The 21,222-nt window shown below is 54.6% G+C and overlaps 1 protein-coding gene across 1 annotated transcript in view; it reads right to left on the bottom strand.

The window, feature by feature from the left end:
* Positions 1-21,005, bottom strand: part of OSBPL5 (oxysterol binding protein like 5) — a 46,295-nt gene extending 25,290 nt beyond the window's left edge. The window contains exons 1-7 of the mRNA XM_064370234.1: positions 20,985-21,005; positions 14,222-14,378; positions 11,791-11,873; positions 8,546-8,626; positions 8,208-8,309; positions 6,967-7,170; positions 6,123-6,207 (exon numbers count right to left, since the gene is read on the bottom strand). Of these exons, the coding sequence (XP_064226304.1) occupies positions 6,123-6,207; positions 6,967-7,170; positions 8,208-8,309; positions 8,546-8,626; positions 11,791-11,873; positions 14,222-14,357 (691 nt within the window). The 5' untranslated portion in view covers positions 14,358-14,378; positions 20,985-21,005. The remainder of the gene's footprint in view (positions 1-6,122; positions 6,208-6,966; positions 7,171-8,207; positions 8,310-8,545; positions 8,627-11,790; positions 11,874-14,221; positions 14,379-20,984) is intronic.
* Positions 21,006-21,222: the final 217 nt, after the last annotated feature.

Here is a 21,222-nt window from a genome sequence, read left to right as displayed (position 1 = left end):
ATGTTTTGTTTTTGGTTTTCTCCTAGGACCTTGTCTTCTGAGCAAAAGTTTTTTTCTTCTCAGTTGACTGAATTCTGTCTCTTCATTTACTTCTGCTGTCTCCCGTTTCTCTTGCGCCCTCTGCTGCATGGGGAACTAAAATATATTATAACAGCCTGGGGCTCCTTTAAGAAAATGGAGAAGGCACCAGACTCTTTTTGGGGGAGAAAGTCGTTTCTTCTTATGAAACCCCAAGAATGTAAACAGACAAGTTCGTCTCAGCTCTTAAATTGCCTACTTTTGTATTGTGCTTTTTTGTTGTTTTTTGACTAAAATAGTTATTGTAACAGAGGTTATTCATGGGTTTTTAAGTGTTTTAGACACTTAGAAATGTCTTTGTTTAAAAAAAAAATTTAAGTGCACTGTAATAGCATCATGTGTCTAACCTCATAATAATTTTCCATTTTTGGAGACCCAGGATTCCGTGTGGGCTCTTCCCAGAGCTCAGAGATCCAGTTAAAAGACAGAAAGTCCCTAGCTAAATAAAACTGGTCTCCATATACAAGCCTATGATAGATTTCTATAATTTTGTTTGACTTGGCATCCATCTTTAGTCTCCCTCTAGCACCACCAGACTTTTTCTCTCTGTACCTAATAATGATACAAATTTTGCCACAAGTTGTTTCCTTTCATATGCAAATTTAAGGATCTTTAGCTGACAACTCCCTATCTTGATAACCTGAAACAGGTTATCAAGAATCTGAAAGTCTAAGACAGGAAAAAAAAGTTTTTATAAACCTACGAGATGTAACTCCATTGGTATGCCTAATATGTCTATGGACTTATGTGTTGTGTACACAATGCTTCACTACTGAAAATATATAAAAGGGCTCTAATTGATTGGCTTAAGAAAATAAACACACTTGAATCAAATATGTTATCAGGAAAAAAGATGAGTTAAATGCTTTTTCAAGTTTATGTAACTTAAGTAAAATCTTTAATAAATAAGCTAGCTTTGAAATTATTGGCAAAGTAATATTAGAAATGTCTTAAGAATTTCCAGCACACAACTTTGTTTGCATTTATTAATCAAGCAATTTCATACTTATCCCTGCCAAATACCGTAAGGTGTCAAAATTTGGCATAGGGGTTATGAAACTATAAACCCAGCCCAAGACAGAATGATCTTTGCTTGTGTAATCTTTAATAAGTATGGCATTAATATTGGTTTAATAAAAATAGCTACACTTTAAATTCAGTAAGATTACCATAATTTCTAATCTGGTGGCTTTAGGTGGTCTAGTCCACAGGCAGTAAGGTTTATTTTGAGAAAGACTGTCATAGTCTTTGTTTCAGCTAAACTATAAACTAAATTTCTCCCAAAGTTAGTTTGACCTATGCCCAGGAATGAACAAGATTACCTTGGAGGTTAGAAGCAAGATTGCATCAGTTAGGTCCAATCTTTTTCACTGTCTCAGTTATAATTTTGCAATGGTGGTTTCATAATTTTAAATAATGACAATTGTAGTTTTTATAAATAATCTAGGTAAATGTTTAAAATAATTAGGTAAATGTAATAGGATAAATACTTATAGACAAACTCATCATAATTTAGAATCTAAAGTTAGATTAAATAACAGATATTTCACTATTTGGATATTTTCCAATAAAAATATATTTGTAGGGAAATATTCTTTCTAAAAAACAAAAGTGGCCTTTTAAAAAAGTGAACAATTTTTGTCTAATTCAAAGCTTAAAGGTCATGTATAAAACAAGGTAAAAGGAACCAGGAAATAAAAGAGTAAAAGAGATGTAAAGAAAATCATAAAGAAGGTTTTTGTTTTTTTGATAAGAAAGCTTAAAGAGAAATAATTTCATATGAGAAAGAATCTTGTATGGTAAATTTAGTCCTAGAGTAAAATGACTGGTTGTTTACAAAAGAGGGATGCTCAGGACAAATAAGAAGGCCCAAGCATGTCATGAATGGTCTGTGTAAGTCACAATAAGAGGGTCTGTTTTTTTTAAAAAAAAAAACAAAACACCAAAACCTTTTATGTGATCAAGTTGTCCATGATTAAAGGGAAATTATAGTGGTCTTTATAGGTATTGGGTTTGATGTAAAAAAAACAAACACTTATACACTAAAGAATTGGTTAGAACAATGACATTTTCCTAACGGGTTGATTTACTCTTAATCGATTATAAGAGATTTTAATTTTTTAATTTTAACTCAAAGTTCTACTTTTATTGCCTCTCACCAGTTTCAGTTTTCTTTTCCCTTTTAAAAGGCATGAAATAGTAACACTCCCCTTCAACTTATTTTCAGCATATGTAAGTTCTGTTTTCCTCCTTAGGTTCTGTTTCTTTTTGTGGCCTGATACTAACAATGTTTTCTTAAAGAAAATGTTTTCTTCTAACATGATATTCTGTGCATTGCAGAAGGTACTTTCTTTTGCCTTTTGATAACTGGCCTAACAGATTTTATATTTTATTGAAATAATTCCTATGCCATTATTATTAAGTTTGTTTTGCTTAGGAAAAACTGAGATTAAATTTTTTTTTAAATTAAGGTTACTACATCCTTGTATCTTCCCATATGTGCTTTTAAAGTCCTTGCAAAATTGAGTTACAGGAATTTGACTCCTGGGTCTAAAAAGAACATCAAGTCCTGCTAAATCTTAAACATTGACAGCAATTAAAGCCTCATCTTCAGGTCCAGTAGAAGATGCCAATCAAAATAAACTGCATTCCTGAGGCACAGGGCCAGAAATTTAAGCTATTCAACTCCTCAAGGTCCAGGGACTATCCCAAAAGAGGTAGGCATGTGAGATTATAAAAGCCAACTTTGAGAGAGAAAATAAATTCAGTTTCTCTGTAAATTATTCGTTAATGTCAAAGTTACACTGATGCAAATACAGGCCCCTATGTCAGATTAACAAGGTTTTCTTGAAACAATAACTGACTCCTTAATAAAGGTTATAAAGGCTTATGGAAGTTATATCTTATGATCAAGATGAAAATTTTATAGATTATAATTTTGGAAAACAGATTTAATTGGCTTCATGATGTTATTAGGGCTTATTGTTTGAAAAATTAAGTTTCCTGTCTCAAAGAATGAAGGTTTTTGACTTTTTTTTTTGAAATCCTTGAGTTATCACTTTGGTCAAATGAATGACTTATTTTACAATGATCTGTAATCCTATTTTATATCAAATGTTTTAAACCTTTGATATTTAACAAACTTTCCAAAATCAAATTATAAATTATGTCTTTTTCTAACCTAATCCTTTAAGATATTATTAATAAGTTTCCCTAAAGTCCAAAAATGACATATTTGGCTTATTTGGTATAAAAATTATACAGGAAGCATTATCAAATATAAAATGGTGCTTGGTTTTCTCTGGGGTGTATTTGTATAAATATGTCATTGGTATGTATTACAAAATTATGGGAAATTCCTATAATTCTGATATGACTTAACGTACATTATCAGTAATGATCATAATTGTTCTGTTAAATTATTTTGTGCCACAGAGGAGACAAATTTCCTTGTAAATTGTATCTTTGACTATGGGTGCCCTAAAACTTTTTGTCATCTACAGACAATTATTGTCTTATTTTGGTCCTCTTTAGAAGGTGGTTTTATAATCAGCTATAAAACTCTAACAGGTGCTCTTGAATGCTGGTTTCTAATAACTTTAGAGACTGTGACATCAGAATAGAGGAAAAACTTTCAGGACTCATGGAGAGTTGAAATGTTCATGAATATCAAGCAGAACAGGAATTAACTGCATGGACTAATAGAAATGTGAAGTAATCTTTTTGACTTCTTTTTGCTTAAAACATTGCTGATCCTTTGTTTTGTTTTTCAGAGTCAAGAAAACTTTCAGGTATTTACAGCTTTTAACAATTGAGTAAAGTATACTCCTATGGAAAAAAATTTGAGCACATTTATTTCTCTCTACCTGATTTCTACAGAATTTGGAAACTATTTGCGAGTATTCCTGACTTATGACAATACAGTTATTTGCACAAGTGCAATAAGAATCTGTTTTCATGGCTGGGCACGGTGGCTCACGCCTGTAATCCCAGCACTTTGGGAGGCTGAGGTGGGCAGATCACGAGGTCAGGAGATCGAGACCATCCTGGCCAACATGGTGAAACTCCATCTCTACTAAAAAACACAAAAATTAGCTGGGCGTGGTGGCACCTGCCTGTAGTCCCAGCTACTTGGGAGGCTGAGGCAGGAGAATTGCTCGAACCTGGGAGGCAGAGGTTGCAGTGAGCCTAGATCATGCCACTGCACTCCAGCCTGGCGCCTGGCAACAGAGAGAGACTCTGTCTCAAAAAAAAAAAAAGAATCTGTTTTCATTTGTAACAGGACACAACTGGAGAAATTGGTTATTTTACTAAGGCTTTGACTGGAATGATGTGCTTTCCTTTAAGGATTCAAACATGACTTATAGAGCCAATGAAAGCCCCCTGGAAAAACTGGCCTCATACTTTTGTCTACACAGTCCCTGTACAGGGCTCCTGACCTGTGTAAGTAAAGAATGTCACTTTCTGACAGGCCCAGGAGCTCCAAATTTATCTTTGAACCTCAAAAAGACAAGAATTCACCCAACTTATAGGTATTTAATGGTACAAATCCATGTCTGGATTCAGCTTTAAAAAAGTCTTATCTGAGATTCCTTCTATGAAACGAAGTTCCATCAAAGCCAATTAAAAAGCCTATGTAAAAAAAATAATTATTCTTGGTGTACTGTATATAAATAATTAGGCCAAGTATAATAAAGCAAGCCAGTCCTACCATGATTCGTCCTCAGTTAAAATGGGAAGCTGGAGAGAAAAATTGTGTTTCAAAAACTACAGTACAGCTGTTGTTAGATTCTAGTCTTGCCTAATGTTTTTCAATTTTTGTTATTTTCTACAGTTTGGATGAAATTTTAATTTTTGTTGGCTACAAGTCTTCAAACCACTGTTTTCAAATTTTTTCCTTTTTTTTCCCCTACTTTTCCTAATTTGGAATCACTGAAGATTAAGCTGTGCTTTCATAAAGCCTGCGAACTGAAGCTGGACAACTTGAACAGCAGCCTATTTACACACACATGCCAGTTGCACACCTGCCTGCTGACGTGTGGACTTCAGAGTAACGTGGCCGACACTCATCTCCCAGGATTGTTCTTGTGTCTGTTGTTTTTCTTCCTTCTTCCCCCTATTTTCTCTTCACAGGACATGAGACTTCACAAACCTTCTAAAAATGAGCTTTTCTAATAACTTGGGACCTACCTGTCTATGAATAAACCCTCCTAGCCACGAGAGATCAGATGGAACCTGAGACCAGAGACTCGTTTTCTTCTAAAATGCTTTCTCCAAAAGATTTTAAAAAAGAAAAAGGGGGGAAATATGAAAGAAAAATATCTTGGGTCCCCAAAATCACTAAGCTACAAGGGAAAAGCCAAGCTGGGAACTGCTTGGGGCAAACCTGCCTCCCACTCTACCCACTGAGATAAATGCGTATCTGACTGCCTCCTATGAAAGGCTAATCAGAAACATAAAGGAATGCAACCATTTGTCTCTTATCTCCCTATGACCTGGAAGCCCCTCCCCACTTTGATTGTCCCGCCTTTCCTGTCCAAACCAATGTTCATCTTGCATGTGCTTACTGATGTCTCATGTCTCCCTAAAATGTGTAAAAACAAACTCTGCTCTGACCACCTTGGGCACATGTGGTCAGGACCTCCTGAGGCCACGTCACAGGTGCGTCCTCAACCTTGGCAAAATAAATGTTCTAAGTTAACTGAGACCTGTCTCAGACGTTTGGGGCTCACACTGGCATGTGGCTGGAGCTCAGTAATTGTTATATGGGTGCATTTATAAGGTCACTGGGTTCTCACAACACTGGGGCGACAGGTGGTATTTTCATGTCACATTTTACCGTGGGGAAACTGAGGCTAGGAGTGGGGACTCCGTGAGTGCAGGCCTGCTTGGCTCTGAGCTGGGCTCATCCTGGCCAGACTTCAGGCTGGCCCCAGGCAGTGGAAGGGACTGGACTGGGGCCATCTGTACCTGAGCTACAACCTCAAAAGGGAGCCACTTCAGATGGGGACACTGAAGAGATGCGCAAGCTGGTGGGGACTCACCATCTGACTCGGAGGCGGCCCTGAAGATCAGGTAGCTGCTGGGCAGGGGCTGTGTGATGGAGCCCACGCTCTCGCCTTTGGGGCCCTGGAGAGACAGAGATCAGGATGTCACCCAAGGCAACACCCAGGGCCGGCTGCATAGACAGGTCAGGCAGAACCATGCAAACCCACACCCAGGCCCACCTGGACACCCCCAGGGTCATGGGGCCACCAGGTGGGGCCAGGCACCTTGCCAGGTGGGGAAGTGGGGAGCTCTGCCCTCAGCTTTCCAGCTCTGAGCCTCCTGACCTGGGGTGACCAGAATCAGCAAACGCACACCCAGGATGCCCAGTGACATTCGAATCCCAGAGAAACCGCCAGTAGCTTGTTGATGTTACATTTTCCCATGCGCAGCTGGGGTCACAGTTGTGTGAAAGAACCCTGATGTTTCTCTGAAACTCAATGTAACCAGGTGCTTGGGTTTCTCTGGCTTCCAACCCCAGTTACACCTGGCAGGGCTGCCCCAGCTTAGGAGGGGCGAGGGCCAGGCGCTGTTCCTCAGCCACCCCTGGGGAGCGGCCACTGTCCTCCCTCCTGGACAGCAGCTGGGTGAGGGGTGGGGGTAACCTTGCTGCCACCCTGCCACGTCTGTGCAGCCTCCTGTGTGCTTCGCATGGAGGACCCAGAACCACATCTGATCCCCCGGCCCCACGTGGGGCTCAGAGAAGGTGAGAGACCTGCCCAAGGCCCCGACGGGCCCATTTTGGACTTGACAACTGGCTGGGTCCACCCTCCACCGAGGCCCCAGGAACGAGCCCCTTGGCCATGGAGGGCCTCTGTCTTCCACTCCACCCCTCCACAGCACCTTCACGGCCCAGACAGACTGGTCCAGCGGGTGGAAGAGCTTGAAGCAGAAGCCGTCCTTCTTGGAGGGGCGCTCAATGAGCTCGCAGCAGTGCAGCAGCACCGTGCCCACCCACTGGCCCACCTTGGGCGTCTTGTAGATGAGCAGCGCCCCCGGCTTCAGCACGCACCACAGCTTGGTCCAGCTCTTCAGGGTGCCGCGGATCTGCAGGAAGGGTGCTGCTGTCAATGCCCGCCCTCCGGTGCCACCACCCCCGGGGCATCTGGATGGCTTGGTGGGGAGCCGGGCACAGACCAGGGTGGGGTGCCGAGGGGCCCTTCTCTTCCCTCACTCCCTCACACCAGCTCGGAACTGGCCCCTTCCTCGCCCCCCCACTCCCTGGGGTGGTGTCTTGTGCCTGCCTTGTGCCCGGGCAAGGGCCAAGCCACAGCGGGCAGTGCCCCAGGACTCGGAGTGGAACTCAGGGCAGGGTCCTTGTCCATGTGCTACAGCAAATGCAAAGAAATACATGGCGGCAGGGACAGATTTCCTTGTAAGGTTCATGTGGGTCAAGTTCAAGATCAAGGCCCTCAGCAATGAGCGGTGTGGCTGTTGTGACTGGCGGCTCTGTACATTCTGAAACTAGTTGTCATTTCTTTTCTCATTCCAAATGTTTGCTTTTGCACCTAACTTTTGATTCGTAATTCTGGTATGTGGGTAGAAGGAGCCTGCTTGAGCCAGGGCTCTGCAGACTCCAGGGCCGGGCGCACTTGTCTGGTACCCACTGCCTGGCAGCCTTGGAGTTGGGAAGTTTTACCCTCACTGTGTGCAAGGGGAAACTGAGGCTCGGAGACTGAGTGAATGGCCACAGTCTCCGTGAGGTCTGAACATGGGACACCTGGCCCTGATATGGGGTCCTCTCCCAGAAGCCGGAGTGATGCCTCCCTCCCTGGCACCCTCTGCCCGCTGGCCAGGCCACACCTTATTTGGAAATGAGGTCTTTGCAGACATAGTCAGGTGAAGATGGGGCTGCACTGGAGTAAGGCGGCCCTAATTCCTACCACCGGTGTCCTTCTAAAAAGGGGGAGACGCAGGTGGATAAGGAAAGGCCTCATGAGGACGGAGCAGAGGCTGCAGTGATGCGGCCGGATGCAGGGAAGTGAATGCCCACCATTTTCGGCCACACCGGGTGTGTGGTCCTTTGTTACAGCAGCAGCACGGTGAGCCGTGTCCCGGGTGGCCGGAGGCCAGGCGTCGCCTACCTTCAGGCTGTCGGCCATGATGACCACGCTGGGGTCCGTCAGGGCGCTGAGCAGCCGCCGCGCAGCGCGCTTCTTCTCCTGCCGGTAATTCTCCTTCTGTGCCTGGCCCGGGGCGCCCGAGGTGGGTCACAGGAGAAGGCACTTGGTCGCCCCAGCTCCTCCCTTTGCAGCCCAGGGGGTGGGTCCAGGGGCAGGGACAGGAGAGGAATCGGGGGGCGTGGAGGCGACCAGGGCAGTTTGTACCCCTCCCTTTGGCAGGCGGGGAGGGCGACCTCCCTGGCTTGTTGGCCATCGGTCTGACAATGACATGGCTGCACCCTCCCTGGGCCCAGGCTCACCTTGAGAGTCTCCTTCTTGGTGACCCTGGCAGTGGGAGACACACACTCCTTGTCTGACCCGTTGCACAGCCTGTACTCTGCCTGCAAGAGAGAGAGAGGTGGGTGCAGGGGACAGTACATCGGGGCTGGTCCAGGGTCAGGAGCTCAGGTTGGCCTGATGCCAAGCATATGAGGGGCAGAGGTCACAGAAGGCTGCTCCGCTCCCTTCCCACCTGGCACACTCTGTCCCACCCACCAGTACTTCCAGGGCTGCCACGGGGGGATGGAAGAACAAGGGTGGCCGACTAGAACCCCTCCACGGACATGCCGGTGACAGGAGGGGACCCACACTCCTGGGGCACCTGCCAGTGTGGGGCAGGGCAGTCGGGAAGTAGGGAAACGTGGGGACATCAGGGTTCAGGGCTGACTTCCCATGGGTCTCACTGAGCCCTGAGGGACAGCCCTCTTTGAGGGGCACCTGGGAGGCCTCAGAGGAAGGCGTCAGGGTGCCAGAGGGCGGAGCTCGCAGCAGGGGAGCTTGGCGGCGGTCATGAGATGGTGGCCACAAGTGTTCAGGCTGGGTCTCTGGACGCCAGCCCTGCATCCACCCAAAAGAACCACTTCTCTGCCTGGCCTTTCCCCCATGGTACCCAGCATACCCACCCTGGCCATTGTATGTGCCCAGCTCTGAGCAGGGCCGACGTACAGGTAGGGGGTGTGCAGTGGGGGCACCCACCCCACCCCTGGGAGCCGGGGGCAGCAGTCCCAGGACCTTGGAGCCAGAAGGGGCCACGCTTCTTCTACAGATGGGGAGCCTGAGGCCTGGCAGGGGCAAGCTGGGACACAGAAGCAGGCCTGAAGGCTGCAGTCCGGGACAGCAAGCTACGACCCGAACCCCTACCTACGGACTCCTTCCCTGTGGTCTGCAAGCTAAGAACAGCTTCCACAGTTTCAATAAGTTGAAAAAGAATATCATAAGACTATTTTGTGAGATGTGAAAATTACATGAAATTCACATTTGGAGTCCATAAAGGAGGCTTTCCTGGCACAGCGTGCCACCTGTCACACGTCGTCTGCGGCTGCTTTCTCGCTTGAACGGCGCACTGAGTACCTGGAACAGAGCCCACGTCATGGCAGGGCCTCCAGCCTGTCTCGCCTTTCCCAGAGAAAGTGTGCCTGCCCAGCCCAGCTCTGGCTGGGTGTCTGGGGGAGCTCAGCACTTTCCAGTGGGACCTCCAGGGCGAGGAAAGCCTCCCTCAGGCCTCCTCCTGGCTGGAAGCCCCAGGTGCTAGTGCCCACCTACCACCCAGTCACAATGGTGCCAAGTACAGAGCTAAAGCCTTGTCCGCTGGGACACTCCAGGTCCTGCTCAGGCACTGCCCATATTCATCCCCTGAATTCTCCAGCCATGAATGAGGTGGGCCCGGTTATTGTCCCATTTTATGGCCTGGGAAATCAAGGCACAGAGTGGTGAAGAGCTGGCAAGGGTTAGGGCATGGAACCGTTCCATGGACCGGTGGTCCGGCAGCACTGGGTGCCAGGATTGGCCTTAGACGCCAAGCTTAGAAAGTAAAGATGCCAGTGAGGATGCCCGCAGAGCCAGGAAGGGCCAGAGATGAAGTGAGTGCTGTGGCTCTGCCATCTGTGCGGGGGTGTAAGCACGTTAGATGCCACAGCTCAGATGGTTATCATGCACCAGACCTGGCCAGGTGATGGGCCTCCAGGGACCCCTGCCGGCAGAGAAGGTATCCTAAGTTGCCCTCCTGTAGTCCCCTGAGCCAGGGTCTTGTTCACGGTGCCCTTAGCTACCTTGGCTATTCCCAGTCTGGAATGCTCTTCGCTGTGGCTGGGTAGCCCCCGCCCCTGTCTTAGGCTCCCTGAGCTGCTTCCCCAAAAGCAGGACAGCTCATGGCCCTGCTGGCACAGGTCCCGGTGACACACATCACCCTTGGCCCGCCCAGGACTTTTGCAATACAGCCACACAGCCATTCACAGCTGTTTCTGTGGTGAGCTGATGGCTGTCTACGGCTCCCACCAGGGGAGGCTTCTACCCCAGCACCCATTCGCGCTGGCAGCTGGGGCTTGGCAAGCATCTCAGATGGATAGATGCATAGATGGATGGATGGAAGGATGGATGGATGGATGGATGGATGGATGGATGGATGGATGCATGAACCTGCTGCCAATTCCCCTCTGCCCCGCTTCCCACCAGATGCAGCTGAATGGAGCTGTGCTTGTTTCAGGTAACAGGGGAAGAGAGAGGCAAGATTGGGGGGCACAGGACAGAGCACTTGTAACCCCTGCTCCCCAGCTGGGCATGGCGCTTTGGGGTCTGGTCACTGTAGCCCCTGCCCAGCACTTCTGCAGGCCAGGTGGGCACCTGGTCCAGGCACGCTGGGTCCTCCGTCACTCCTCAGGCTGCTGTGCATCAGTGCACCCTGACAGATCGGAATTGCTGCTCAGAACCATGCACTTCAATCTCACTAGAACTTTGCAACCTATAAAAATTATTTAAAGATGTAATTTAGAACAACCTACGGAATGGGAGGAAGTCACTGCAAACTGTGCATTGGATAAGGACCTGGTATTCAGAATGCATAAAGAACTTTTACAGCTCAGCACCAAAAAGGCAAACAACCCATTCCAAAAATGGACAAAGAACTGGAATAGACATTTCTCCAAACAGGATATACAAATGGCCAGGAGCTGCACGAGGACCTCAGCGTTGCCCGTCATTAGAGATGCAAACCGAACCCACAGTGAGAGGCCACTTCGTGCCCACTGGGACAGCTACCGTCATAATGCAGAAAAGAACAAATGAGAAAATAGCCAGCGTTGGTGAGGAGGTGAGGAGCTGGAACCCTGCGGCCGCGGGTGGCCGCGGAAGATGCTGCAGCCGCTGGGAAGGAGTTTGGCAGTTCCTCCAAACGTTAGACAGAGAATTCTGCGAGTTCTGCACGAGTACAGAACGACCACGTGACCCAGCAACCCCGCTCTAGGTTTATACCCGAGAGGACTGAAAACAGATACTGAAATGCACGTGCATGCATGCTCACAGAAGCACCGTTCACCACAGCCAGGAGTGAAGACGGCTCGGATCTCCAGCGGCAGCCTGAGCAGCGCGGCCTGCGACTGGGAGCTGTTTTCCCAGAACGGGCCGGAAAGGCAGGCTCAGCTGGCCGCCCTGCTGTCCTTTTCCCCAGCCATTTCCTGCTGTCCCCAAGCCAGGCTCTGGCCCATGGACCCTTCTACGCCCAGGCTCTTACCGGTGGCACCTTTGCGGCGGAGCTTGGGGTCGGGGGCCCTTCATCCCTGGGCAGCAACAGGCCATTGGGCTCCATGTCCTTCCCTGCAAGAGAGCAGTGGGGGTGAGGACCGGGCGTGGTGAGCAGGGCCGGGCTACTCAGGCCGGCTGCCTGGTGTGCTGCAGGCGAGGGTGGGTGCGGGCCAGACCTGGGAGGGGCAGGGAGTCAGCTGGAGGTGGTGGCAGCAACAGGACACTGCCTGAGAGGTGTGATAAATGCCAGCGGCCAGGAGCTCTGGCAGGGCCTCCAGGACCTATGGGGAGGAAGCTGGGGCAGGAGCTGGCGGGAACCGGTGTCCTGGGCCTGCTGCAGGGTGCATTTGTCTGTAAGGCCAGAGCCCCCGTTTTCAGACAGAGAATGTGGCATCCAGTCTCAAAGGCTCAAGGCAGGTTGGGGGCCCCCGGGCCGTGCATCCCTCTGGCCGGATGCTGTGGCCCCTGCGTGCTGGGCTCTTGCACGGAGAGCCTGTCCCTCATCCCACCCTGCTGTTCCTCATCCCGCCCTGGCAGGCCAGGTAAGGAGGAAGGAGGGCGAGGGAGGGGACCCAAGGTGTCTGCATTTGCTCCTGGGGAAACGGCCTCCCCTTCCCCGGCTCTGTCTGCTTTGAAGCCAGTTCCCCAAGGCACGAGTCATGGACATGAGGAAGGAGGGGACACTCACGGGGGAGGCCTGAGGCCCACCCCGGTCCCTGGCACTGAGACTCGGAGGCACTGAGGGCTGGAGTGAGCCCCATCCTGCCGAGGCCACAGCGACAGGTCAGCAACAGGCTGGCTGTGAGGACAGATGCCCACAGACCAGTGGAAGGCCTGGGGCCTACAGCTGCCCTTCCCTGACAGCCCAGGGCGGGGACTGGGTGGGGACGAAGACCGGAAAAGCCAGGACGGGGGCCTGAGGAAGTGGTTCTGTCTGAAGGTCCTGGACCGCGGCCACTCACAGTCACAGAACATGGCTGCCCTGGCCAGGGGTGGCTGCTCCCCGACCCAGGAGCCCCTGCGTCCTCACCCGCAGAGTACTGCGCCCGGAGCAGGAGTGCTGGGGAGGCCAGCAGGAGCCCTTTCCTCGGGCGCTTTCTCATACAGTCCTGGGGGCTTGGCCTGCGGCCTCCAGCAAACCACTCCCCTGTGAGTGCTGCCTCCTGGCCGGGAGGGCTCGGGGGCCCTCAGAGCACTCAAAGGGACAGGGTGCAGGTGTCCTGGGCAGGGGGAGGCCAATGCTGTCCTTCTCCTCGAAGCCTGTCCACACCCACCCCACTCCCCTGGCCTGGGACCTGCTGTCTCCGTTCCTCGGAAAAGGCCCTTCCCAGCCTGCGTTCTGCACTGCCTGGCCAGTCCCTCCAAAACTGACCAGCAGCTGGGACCCGGCCCCTCCCTTCCCCAGCCCTGCCTCTCAGGCTCCGGCCAGGGTCAGCGTGACGGCAGAGAATACAGGGTGTGGGGTTCACCTCACCGGTGTCCAGTGCCCCTGCCTGCCAAGGCACCTTCAGCAAAGCCATCTCTATTATGGGACCTGGTTTTTCCAACTATTGGGTGGGACTTTGGCTGGGACCATCCCCAGGCCCCTGGATGGTGGGTCCGCTCAATGCTTTCCCACCATCCCCGGGACAGGACAGATGACCACGGCCAGGCAGAGCTGGGGGTCCCACTTCCTCAGCCCCAAAGCAGGCAGTAGGAGGAGGGGGGCAGAGCTGGGGAGAGGCCCCACAGGCCGGTGCCAGCCCCTGCCTCCTACCCCTCGGGGGAGCTGGGTTTCCTGGGGGACAGCAGTCACAGCTCAGCCTTGGCCGGGCAGGGCTTGTGAATAGTCAGGTGCCAGGGAGTGGGCCTGGAGCGTGGCAGCACTGGCGGGCAGAGGTCCCGAGTCTGCGCACTGGGTGCTTTATGCACAACGGCATGAGGGCGGGCCTGGTTCGACTGTTCCCTCCCAGAGCCCAGGACCCGCGTGCAGCCGGAAGCAGGTTCTAACGCTGTCCCATTGTACAGATCAGGGAACTGAGCCCTAGAGAGGTCAAGTAGCTGGCTTGGGGTTACCCTGCCGGGACTGGGGCTCAGGCCATCCGTCCCTGGAGCCTGTTTGGGATGACTGCACCACATAACTCCTGAAACCTGGGCTCTGGGAGCCCCCGCCTCAACCAGATGGGCTTCACCTGGCCCAGAAGGTCAGGCCGAGAAACCGTATCACCTGGCGCTCTACCAAGCTGCAAACCCTCTGATCAAGAAACCCTCACAGTCCCCAGCATGGAGACTGAGGACCCCCACGGAGCGGCTGGGCTGCCCGGGGTCACCCCACCAGCCCGAGCTGGGGCCAGGCTGCCCTGCCTCGGCCGCACTGACCTGCCTCGGCCGCACGGACCTGCCTTGCCTCGGCCGCACTGCCCTGCCTCGGCCGCACTGACCTGGGCTGAGGGGGTCGAGCTCATTATCTCCGCCGAGAAGCAGGTTCCGAGCGAGCTTCCGAGGATCGACTTTCTGAGGGGTGGAGGAAGGCGGGCACAGGGAGAAGCGGCGACGGAGGAAGGCCTCCTCCTTCATGCTGCGGGCGCTCGGGGGCCTCTGGAAGGAAGGAGGAGGGGGAGCGCGGGGTTACCGCCCGGGGAGGGACTTCAGAGCCGCATGGCGGGGTGCCCCCAGCTGGCAACCAGTCCCCTCTCAGGGGACTTCTGAGGCAGGGTGAGGAGGGCCTGGGCCCTGGGAGCCTGGCAGGAGGGCTGGACAGAGTCCTGGTCAGAGGCTCGTCACCCACCTCGGAAGACGTTCCTCTTGGAACCCCACCCAGGTTCTGTGAGACCCTGGCCGCAGCCAAGCAGGTTTTCCCTATCCCGTTTCTCTCCCAGGTGACGGTGCTCTACGGTGGGAGGGGTCTAGAGCCTGTCTGTCCATAAAGAAGACGAGTGGGGGCAAGACCAGGTGGCCCCTGAGCCCCAGGGAGGGACTGGCCCGGGGCTGGGCAGTCCGGGAGCCTGGCCCGCCATCCACCTAGGGGTCCCTGGAGCCCCTCCCCACAGAGCACCTCTGGTCAACCCCGCCTGCTGCTCGGGTGCCCCAACGGTTTTAGTCGCACCCACGTGCACCCCTGCAAGACAGAGAGCTCTGGGCGCTCACAGTCAGGCGCGCCTGAGTCCACACCCAGCCTAAGATGTTGCGTTCCTAGTGGGAGCTTCCTTCCTGCTTCACAAAAGAGGGAGGACACACGGCCAGGCCCCGATACCCGCCGGCCTTGCTCTCCCAGCCCCGCTCACCGGCTTCCCCTGTGGGTTCAGAAGCGGGTTGGCTGTGGACAACAGGCAGTCCCCTCCTGTCCTATTCCCCCCAGCCCTGCCCCTAGCGGTGCTGGGCCAAGCAGAGGAGAACTGATTGCAGTCACGCCTTTGCAGGCACTTGACGCTGACGGCTCGAAACCCACCAAGGTCTCAGCCCATTTTACAGATGAGAAAATCATGGCTCACGGAATGGAAGGCCTCACCCTGTCATTGTGACCTGGCAGGGGTTGGCAGAGCATCCCCTCCGGCTTCTAATCTTGTGTCCACTCCCCAGGGATGAGCTCCTTAAAAACCACTAGCAATTTTCCTCCTCCCCTGATTTTCTGGGGCTGCTTCCCACCGCGTCTCTGGGCAGGCTGGTGGCATCCTGCCAAGCCCGGGCCAAAGTATTCCATTTCTCCCATGGCCCTGGGTGTTCCTGGGCGGGGGCCTCAGACGCTCAGAGCCTCACCTGCTGTGGTTTCAGGAGAGGGTTGGGTGGCGCAGGGTGTCCGTGGTCCTGGGCTCTGTCCACTGCCCCAGAGCCCCCTCTGTAGCCCCAAAGAGTGGGAAGGGGCTGCAAGGCTGCAGCCAGATTGGGCCAGCCCCTCCCTCACTCGGCACCTGTCTCAGCTCATGACCTTGGCCAGCTTACACACAGGGAAACCAGCTTCAGAGAGGCTGGGTTTCCGCCCAGGTCACAGAGCTAACAATTGGCAGGGCCCATCCTTGAGCCGGGTGGAACCGATCCTTAAACCGGGCTGCTGAGCATCTGCCTGCTCAGTGTCTCAGCTGGGCTCAGCCAACCTGCCGCAGGGAAGTCCCGCCCCCACTTGTCAATCACAGCAAACGTGTCCTACTTGCCCAGGTGTGGCTCAGGCCAGGAGCCAGCACCGGAGCGGAGGCGGGGCTGACTCAGCCAGCCAGCTGAGATCTTCCGGACACCCAGGCTGGGCTGGACACCGGGCGGCCAACCTGAGTCAGCCGTGATCCTGCTCTCAGGACCCGGAGAGCTCCGGGACGTCCCCGGCAGCATGGTGACGGTGATGCCCAGGTAGGTCCCTCTCACTTGGAACCTCCTGGGACAGGGAGAGGGGCTCGCAGCCCAGCCGGAGCTGCCCTGTCTGGCTGTCTGTCCAGCTCCACCTGGGCCAAGGTGCAGAGGGCATAGCGACTTTGGCTGCCTTTCTGCTCAGACCCCGCATGCCTCCTCCCAGCACCACTGACAGCCAGTGGGACTTGTTAGTCTGTAAGCGACATCATCCACTCATCTACACAGCACTCCTTGGCCCCCTTGCGCCCATCCACCAACATATACCTGTATCTTCCCGTCCATCCACCCACCCACCCACCCATTCATCCATGCATCTTCCCATTCTCCCTCGCTCCCTCCCTCCCAGGCATCCATACACCCATCCACCCACCTGCCCTCCCTCCCTTTGAGGCATCCCTCCATCCACCCGCTCACCCACCCCCAATCTGCCATCCCTGCTCCCTCCATGAAGCTTTCCAGCCAGTCAGTTGACCAGCCCAATTCCCAATTCCTTCCCATTCACCCCACACTCAGACACATCCGAGATAGTATTCAAATAACAACTGAACCACTGATATGGAGCACTCACCAATCCAAATGCAATACAGGCGTGTGCCAGGGACTCTCGCTCTGTGTGCCAGCACCCCCTGACCAGTGACAAGTGCCCCGGGCCCTGCAGACCGCCTCTGACCAGCTCACACAGGCTGGGGGCAGCTCTCATCACAGGGCCTCCTGGTCTGTGGAGCCCTTCTGGAGACCCCCTCCCTTGGACTTCCCAATGCCCTACAGCTGACAGGTGCCTGCTGAGAGTCCCTATACTGTCATCTGGTGGGAGGAGGTGTTTTGTTCATTTTATTTTACTTTTAAATTTTATTTCTGCGATGGAGTTTCACTCTTTTGCCCAGGCTGGACTGAAGTGCTGCGATCTTGGCTCACTGTAATCTCTGCCCACCCCCCACACCCCACCCCCTGACCCCTGGGTTCAAGCGATTCTCCTGCCTCAGCCTCCTGAGTAGGGATTACAGGTGCCGGCCACCACATCCAGCTAATTTTTGTATTTTAGTAGAGACAGAGTTTCACCATGTTGGCCAGGCTGGTCTCAAACTCCTGACCTAAGGTGATCCACCCTCCTGGGCCTCCCAAAGTGCTGGGATCACAAGTGTGAGCCACCATGCCCGGCTTGTTCATTTTAAAGGTCACATCTCCCCAGTGGTTCCCTGTGGCATTTAGAACAAATCCAGTGTCATCTCGTCCATTCCCCAAGCCCTCCCCATCACCCCACTCCCCACGCCGTTCCGTCACCCACTCTGCTCCAGTCACACTGGCCACTTTATGTTCCCTGAAAATGCCGAGCCCGTTCCTGCTGAACAGTCCTGCCCACCATCTCCGCGTGGCGGGGCCCTCCCCGAATTCCACCCTCAGCTTAACTGTCACTCCCCAGAGGGCTGGGCCACCCTGGGAGTTGGTTTGGATTCCCCAGTAGCACTGGGATTCCTTGGCGGGCTCGACTTTGCATTCCCTTGTTCCTCAGGCACTCTCTTCCCCACCAGACGCAGTGCAGGTGAGGGGTGGCGGGGTCTGACTGATCACAGCCCTGTCCCCGCAGCCGAGGCAGGGATACGCGGCACGTGCTCCTGTGTGTTTGGATTCACACAGGCTGCCTGTCCTGTGTCGCACGGCCCCGGGGTGGAGACCCTGGGTGCTTGTGCAGCAGGCGTTCTTCAGCGGAGGTGCCTGGGGCACCCACCTGCTGCCTGCCTCCCTCCCCACTGTTCCCGAGGTCTCCAGGTCAGGCACGGTCCTGGGAGGTGAGCAGGGTTAGTTTTGGGGCTGCTTTCCACTGGAAGCCTAGTGAGGTTCCCATCCCCCGGCCATCGCCACGCCAGGCATTGCCTAAGAATTAAGGGAGAGTTGGCATCTGCAGGGTGTGAGCTGCTGAGGAAGGAGGCCCTGCCCTCTCGGTGCTGGCAGGGCTTTCACCCACTGCAGTGAAAGCTGACGGCTGGGAGCCCCGGGGAGCACAGCCCGCCATGGGAACCCCCCATGAGGGGAAGGAGAGAGGGAGGGAGGGAGGAGGGAAAGAAGGATGGGTGGAGAAGGAAACAGACATGCTGGTGAGACCACGCGACCTGGGACCCCACTCAAGTGGGAAACTCAAAACGCCCACACTCCCCGAGGGAAGCCCCGGGCCAGGCTCCAGCCACGAAGGGCTCCAGGTGGACCCTGTGGGCCCAGCCCTCAGGCCCTGGATTCTGCCTGCCTGAGGCCACCCAAGGTTCACGTGAGGGTCACTGTCATCAGCCTCCATGCCCTGGGGGGCTGGCCTGTCCCTGATGCCAGCAGCACCTTCACCCCCAGTGACTCGCTGCTCACCTGTGCCCAGCTGGGCCTCAGCCTGCAGCTGCCGAACCCTTCTCTGCCCCTGTGCCCGGTGCTGTCTGTCTCCAGCTGTGGTCTCACCTGCCCCCTGATGTCCAAGTGCAGAAGGGGACGCTGTGGGGCCTGGGAGGAAGGAGCCCCAGAGTGCCCCTCATGTGGTGAGACTGTCCCTGGGGCCAGAGAGGGAGCATGGGCAATTCCAGTCTGAAAGGTCACGTTTCTGCCTGGTAGGGCCCCAGCCCTGAGACCGCAAGGAGGCTCACTGTGGAGGCCAGGCCAGGAGGCCAGGGAACAGGGCGCGGCTGGGGAAGAAGGCAGGGCTGGGGGGTGGTCACTAGATGTATGTGGACCCCAGTGCCCAGCTCTGGCCAAGGCTAGGAGGAGGGAGAGGCGCAGCCTGGAAGCCACCGCCCGACCCCAGGTCCTGAGCGGCCACCAGCTGCCGTGCAGCCTCCACTCCCGGGGGCTGAGGAAGTTTCCTCTTCCAACATCGCGTCAGGTGCTGGGTCGCCTCGTGGGCCTCCAGCTGGCCAGCAGACAGGATGGGAAGGGCCTCCTGTGCCCCTCCAGGGGCCGCGTTTGCCACTGCTGCCATCTGCTGGCCGCCCAGCAGGCACACTTCGAGCACAGGGGTCGCATGTGCCACCCAGGAACCAATTCTCCAAGTGCCCCCTGCCTGGGGGAGCGCCAGGTTTGGCTCAGCTGTTGGGGACACCTGGTGACCAGGGTGGGGCCGCTCTTCCTCGTCCAGAGTGAGCCAGCCCCACCCGCCAGCCTGTGATGCTCAACGTGAGGCAGGTCTGACCCCCAGGCCGTCCCCCTGCTGGTCCCTGGCCCATCTAGGGGCTGCCCTGCCCAGCCGCCCTTCTCAGTCACGACTTTGTGTCTCTTTGGGCCTTTTGGAAAGTGGGGGGCACCAAAAGGGAACACTTCGGACTTGGGCTGGGGTGGAAACCCACTGTCCACAGAAAGAATGGGCTCTGAGCGGAGCCTCCTCTGTCACTAGGCGGGATGGGCCGGGAGCCCTCGAGGCTGGGCTTGGGCGGCGTGAGAGGCTCTCCTCAGAGGTTTGCTGGGACTTGAGGGCGGGGTGGGGGTGATCCTGTGACCCAGAGAGGGGCTGAGGCCGAGGGTCCGGGAGGGGTGAGTGTGGGTGCCGGGTGTAGGTCCGTGGACTGTGCCAACCACCAGCCTGGGAGAGCTGGCAATCTCGCCCCTGGTCCCGCTAGGCTGGAGGGGCACACGGGGAAGCTCGGCCCACGGAAGGCCCCCCTTTCTCTGCACCCCAGCCCCCGAGCTGGGCTTTTGCCTCTGCCTGGCCCTCCACAGGGGCTCCTCCTTCCTTGCAGACCCAGCCCTTTTGCCCAGGCACCTTTCCCCTGCAGTCGCTCCTCAGGAGCAGCTGACCCCATCTCTTGGGACTGGAAGTGCACCCTGGCTGTGCTTCACTTTGGCCTGGGTGGGTTCCGCTGAGAGCACAGGCCCCGCCAATCTCCTTGACTACTCAAGTGACTCTGGACCCAGTCGGGCAGGGCACGGGGCACACACAGGGCCCAATGCTGCATCTCTAGAATGAATTCACTTGTGGCTGGAAGGGGGCCTGAGAGAGGCTGGAGCTGCTGAGGACCAGGGAACGTTCTGGAAGGCCAGGGGGCAAGTGGGACAGAGAGCCAGACCAGACCCGTGGCAGCTGGGCAGAGGCCATTCCTGGGGCCTTCCTCTGGGCAAGGCGGTGGATGCCCCTTCCAGGTCCTCTCCTGAGACCCTAGCATCCTTCTCGGGCCAGCCCCAGACTCCTGCCGCTGCCTGGGGCAGGTGGACACGTGTGGCTCTCGGGGACCAAAGGTCCATGGCGGTGTCATGCAGCTGCTGTGCTCCTGAGGCGACAGCTAAGACACCGCCAGCCGTGGCAGCGCCTGGGGGCTGCCCTACCCGCTGCAGCGTCCTACCCACGCCCAGAGCCACTGCTTGACCGCCCTTCCTGTTGACCACAGGCACCTCCTGGTCCCCTCCTCAGGGCTCCCACTTCCTCCCACCCTGCTGAGTTTCCTGGGCCACCTAGGAGTTGCAGAGGGGACAGAGACGGGGGCACAGGAAGGGAGTGAGCTCTGTCTGGGCTTACCCCCCGCGCCCTCCCCCACCTACCGTGTAGGGCAGAGCAGCCTCTTCCTTCCGTTTTCCACAAGTGGCATGAAAGACCCCTCCCACCACTGGGGGGCAGGAGGTCCTGTGTGGTGCCAGCCCAGAGCAGAGGGGAGGAACAGGTCAGGTTCTGCCCCTGCCTGGCAGGCCCTGTGTCCCAGAGGATGCTTGCCTCTGGACACCTGTGGAGGGGCCATGCTCTCTACCCCACGCCAAGGCCAGCTGTTTGGCAGCATGGAGCCCAGCCCCCTCAGGGGCCCCACCCAGAGCCAGTGCCCATGGTCCCCTGCACCCCCAGCTGCCGTCCCGTCGGTTATCTGGCCTCCAGAGCGCTCCCCACACCCTGCCTCCCTCCCAGACGCTCACCGTCAGGCTGGGATAAAGGGATTCTTGTAAAAAAAAAGGTCACTGGCACCTTGTCAGGCCACATAGAGCCATCAGCTGCGGCCACACTCAGCTGAGCCTCGTCCAGGGGCAGACACTGCCTCCGTTCTGGGAAAGGCTGAAGCTCTGGGAATGAATCCAACCGAGCGGGGACTAACTCCTCATTCTCCCTGCGCCCAATTCCTCCCTCCCCTCTGCAGAGGCCCGGGGACCACAGAGC

The sequence above is a fragment of the Aotus nancymaae genome, unplaced genomic scaffold (genome assembly GCF_030222135.1).
Source record: "Aotus nancymaae isolate 86718 unplaced genomic scaffold, 86718_ANA_hifiasm-v0.15.2.pri h1tg000106l, whole genome shotgun sequence".
Taxonomy (NCBI): domain Eukaryota; kingdom Metazoa; phylum Chordata; class Mammalia; order Primates; family Aotidae; genus Aotus; species Aotus nancymaae.
This window is presented reverse-complemented; position numbering and strand designations above follow the sequence as displayed.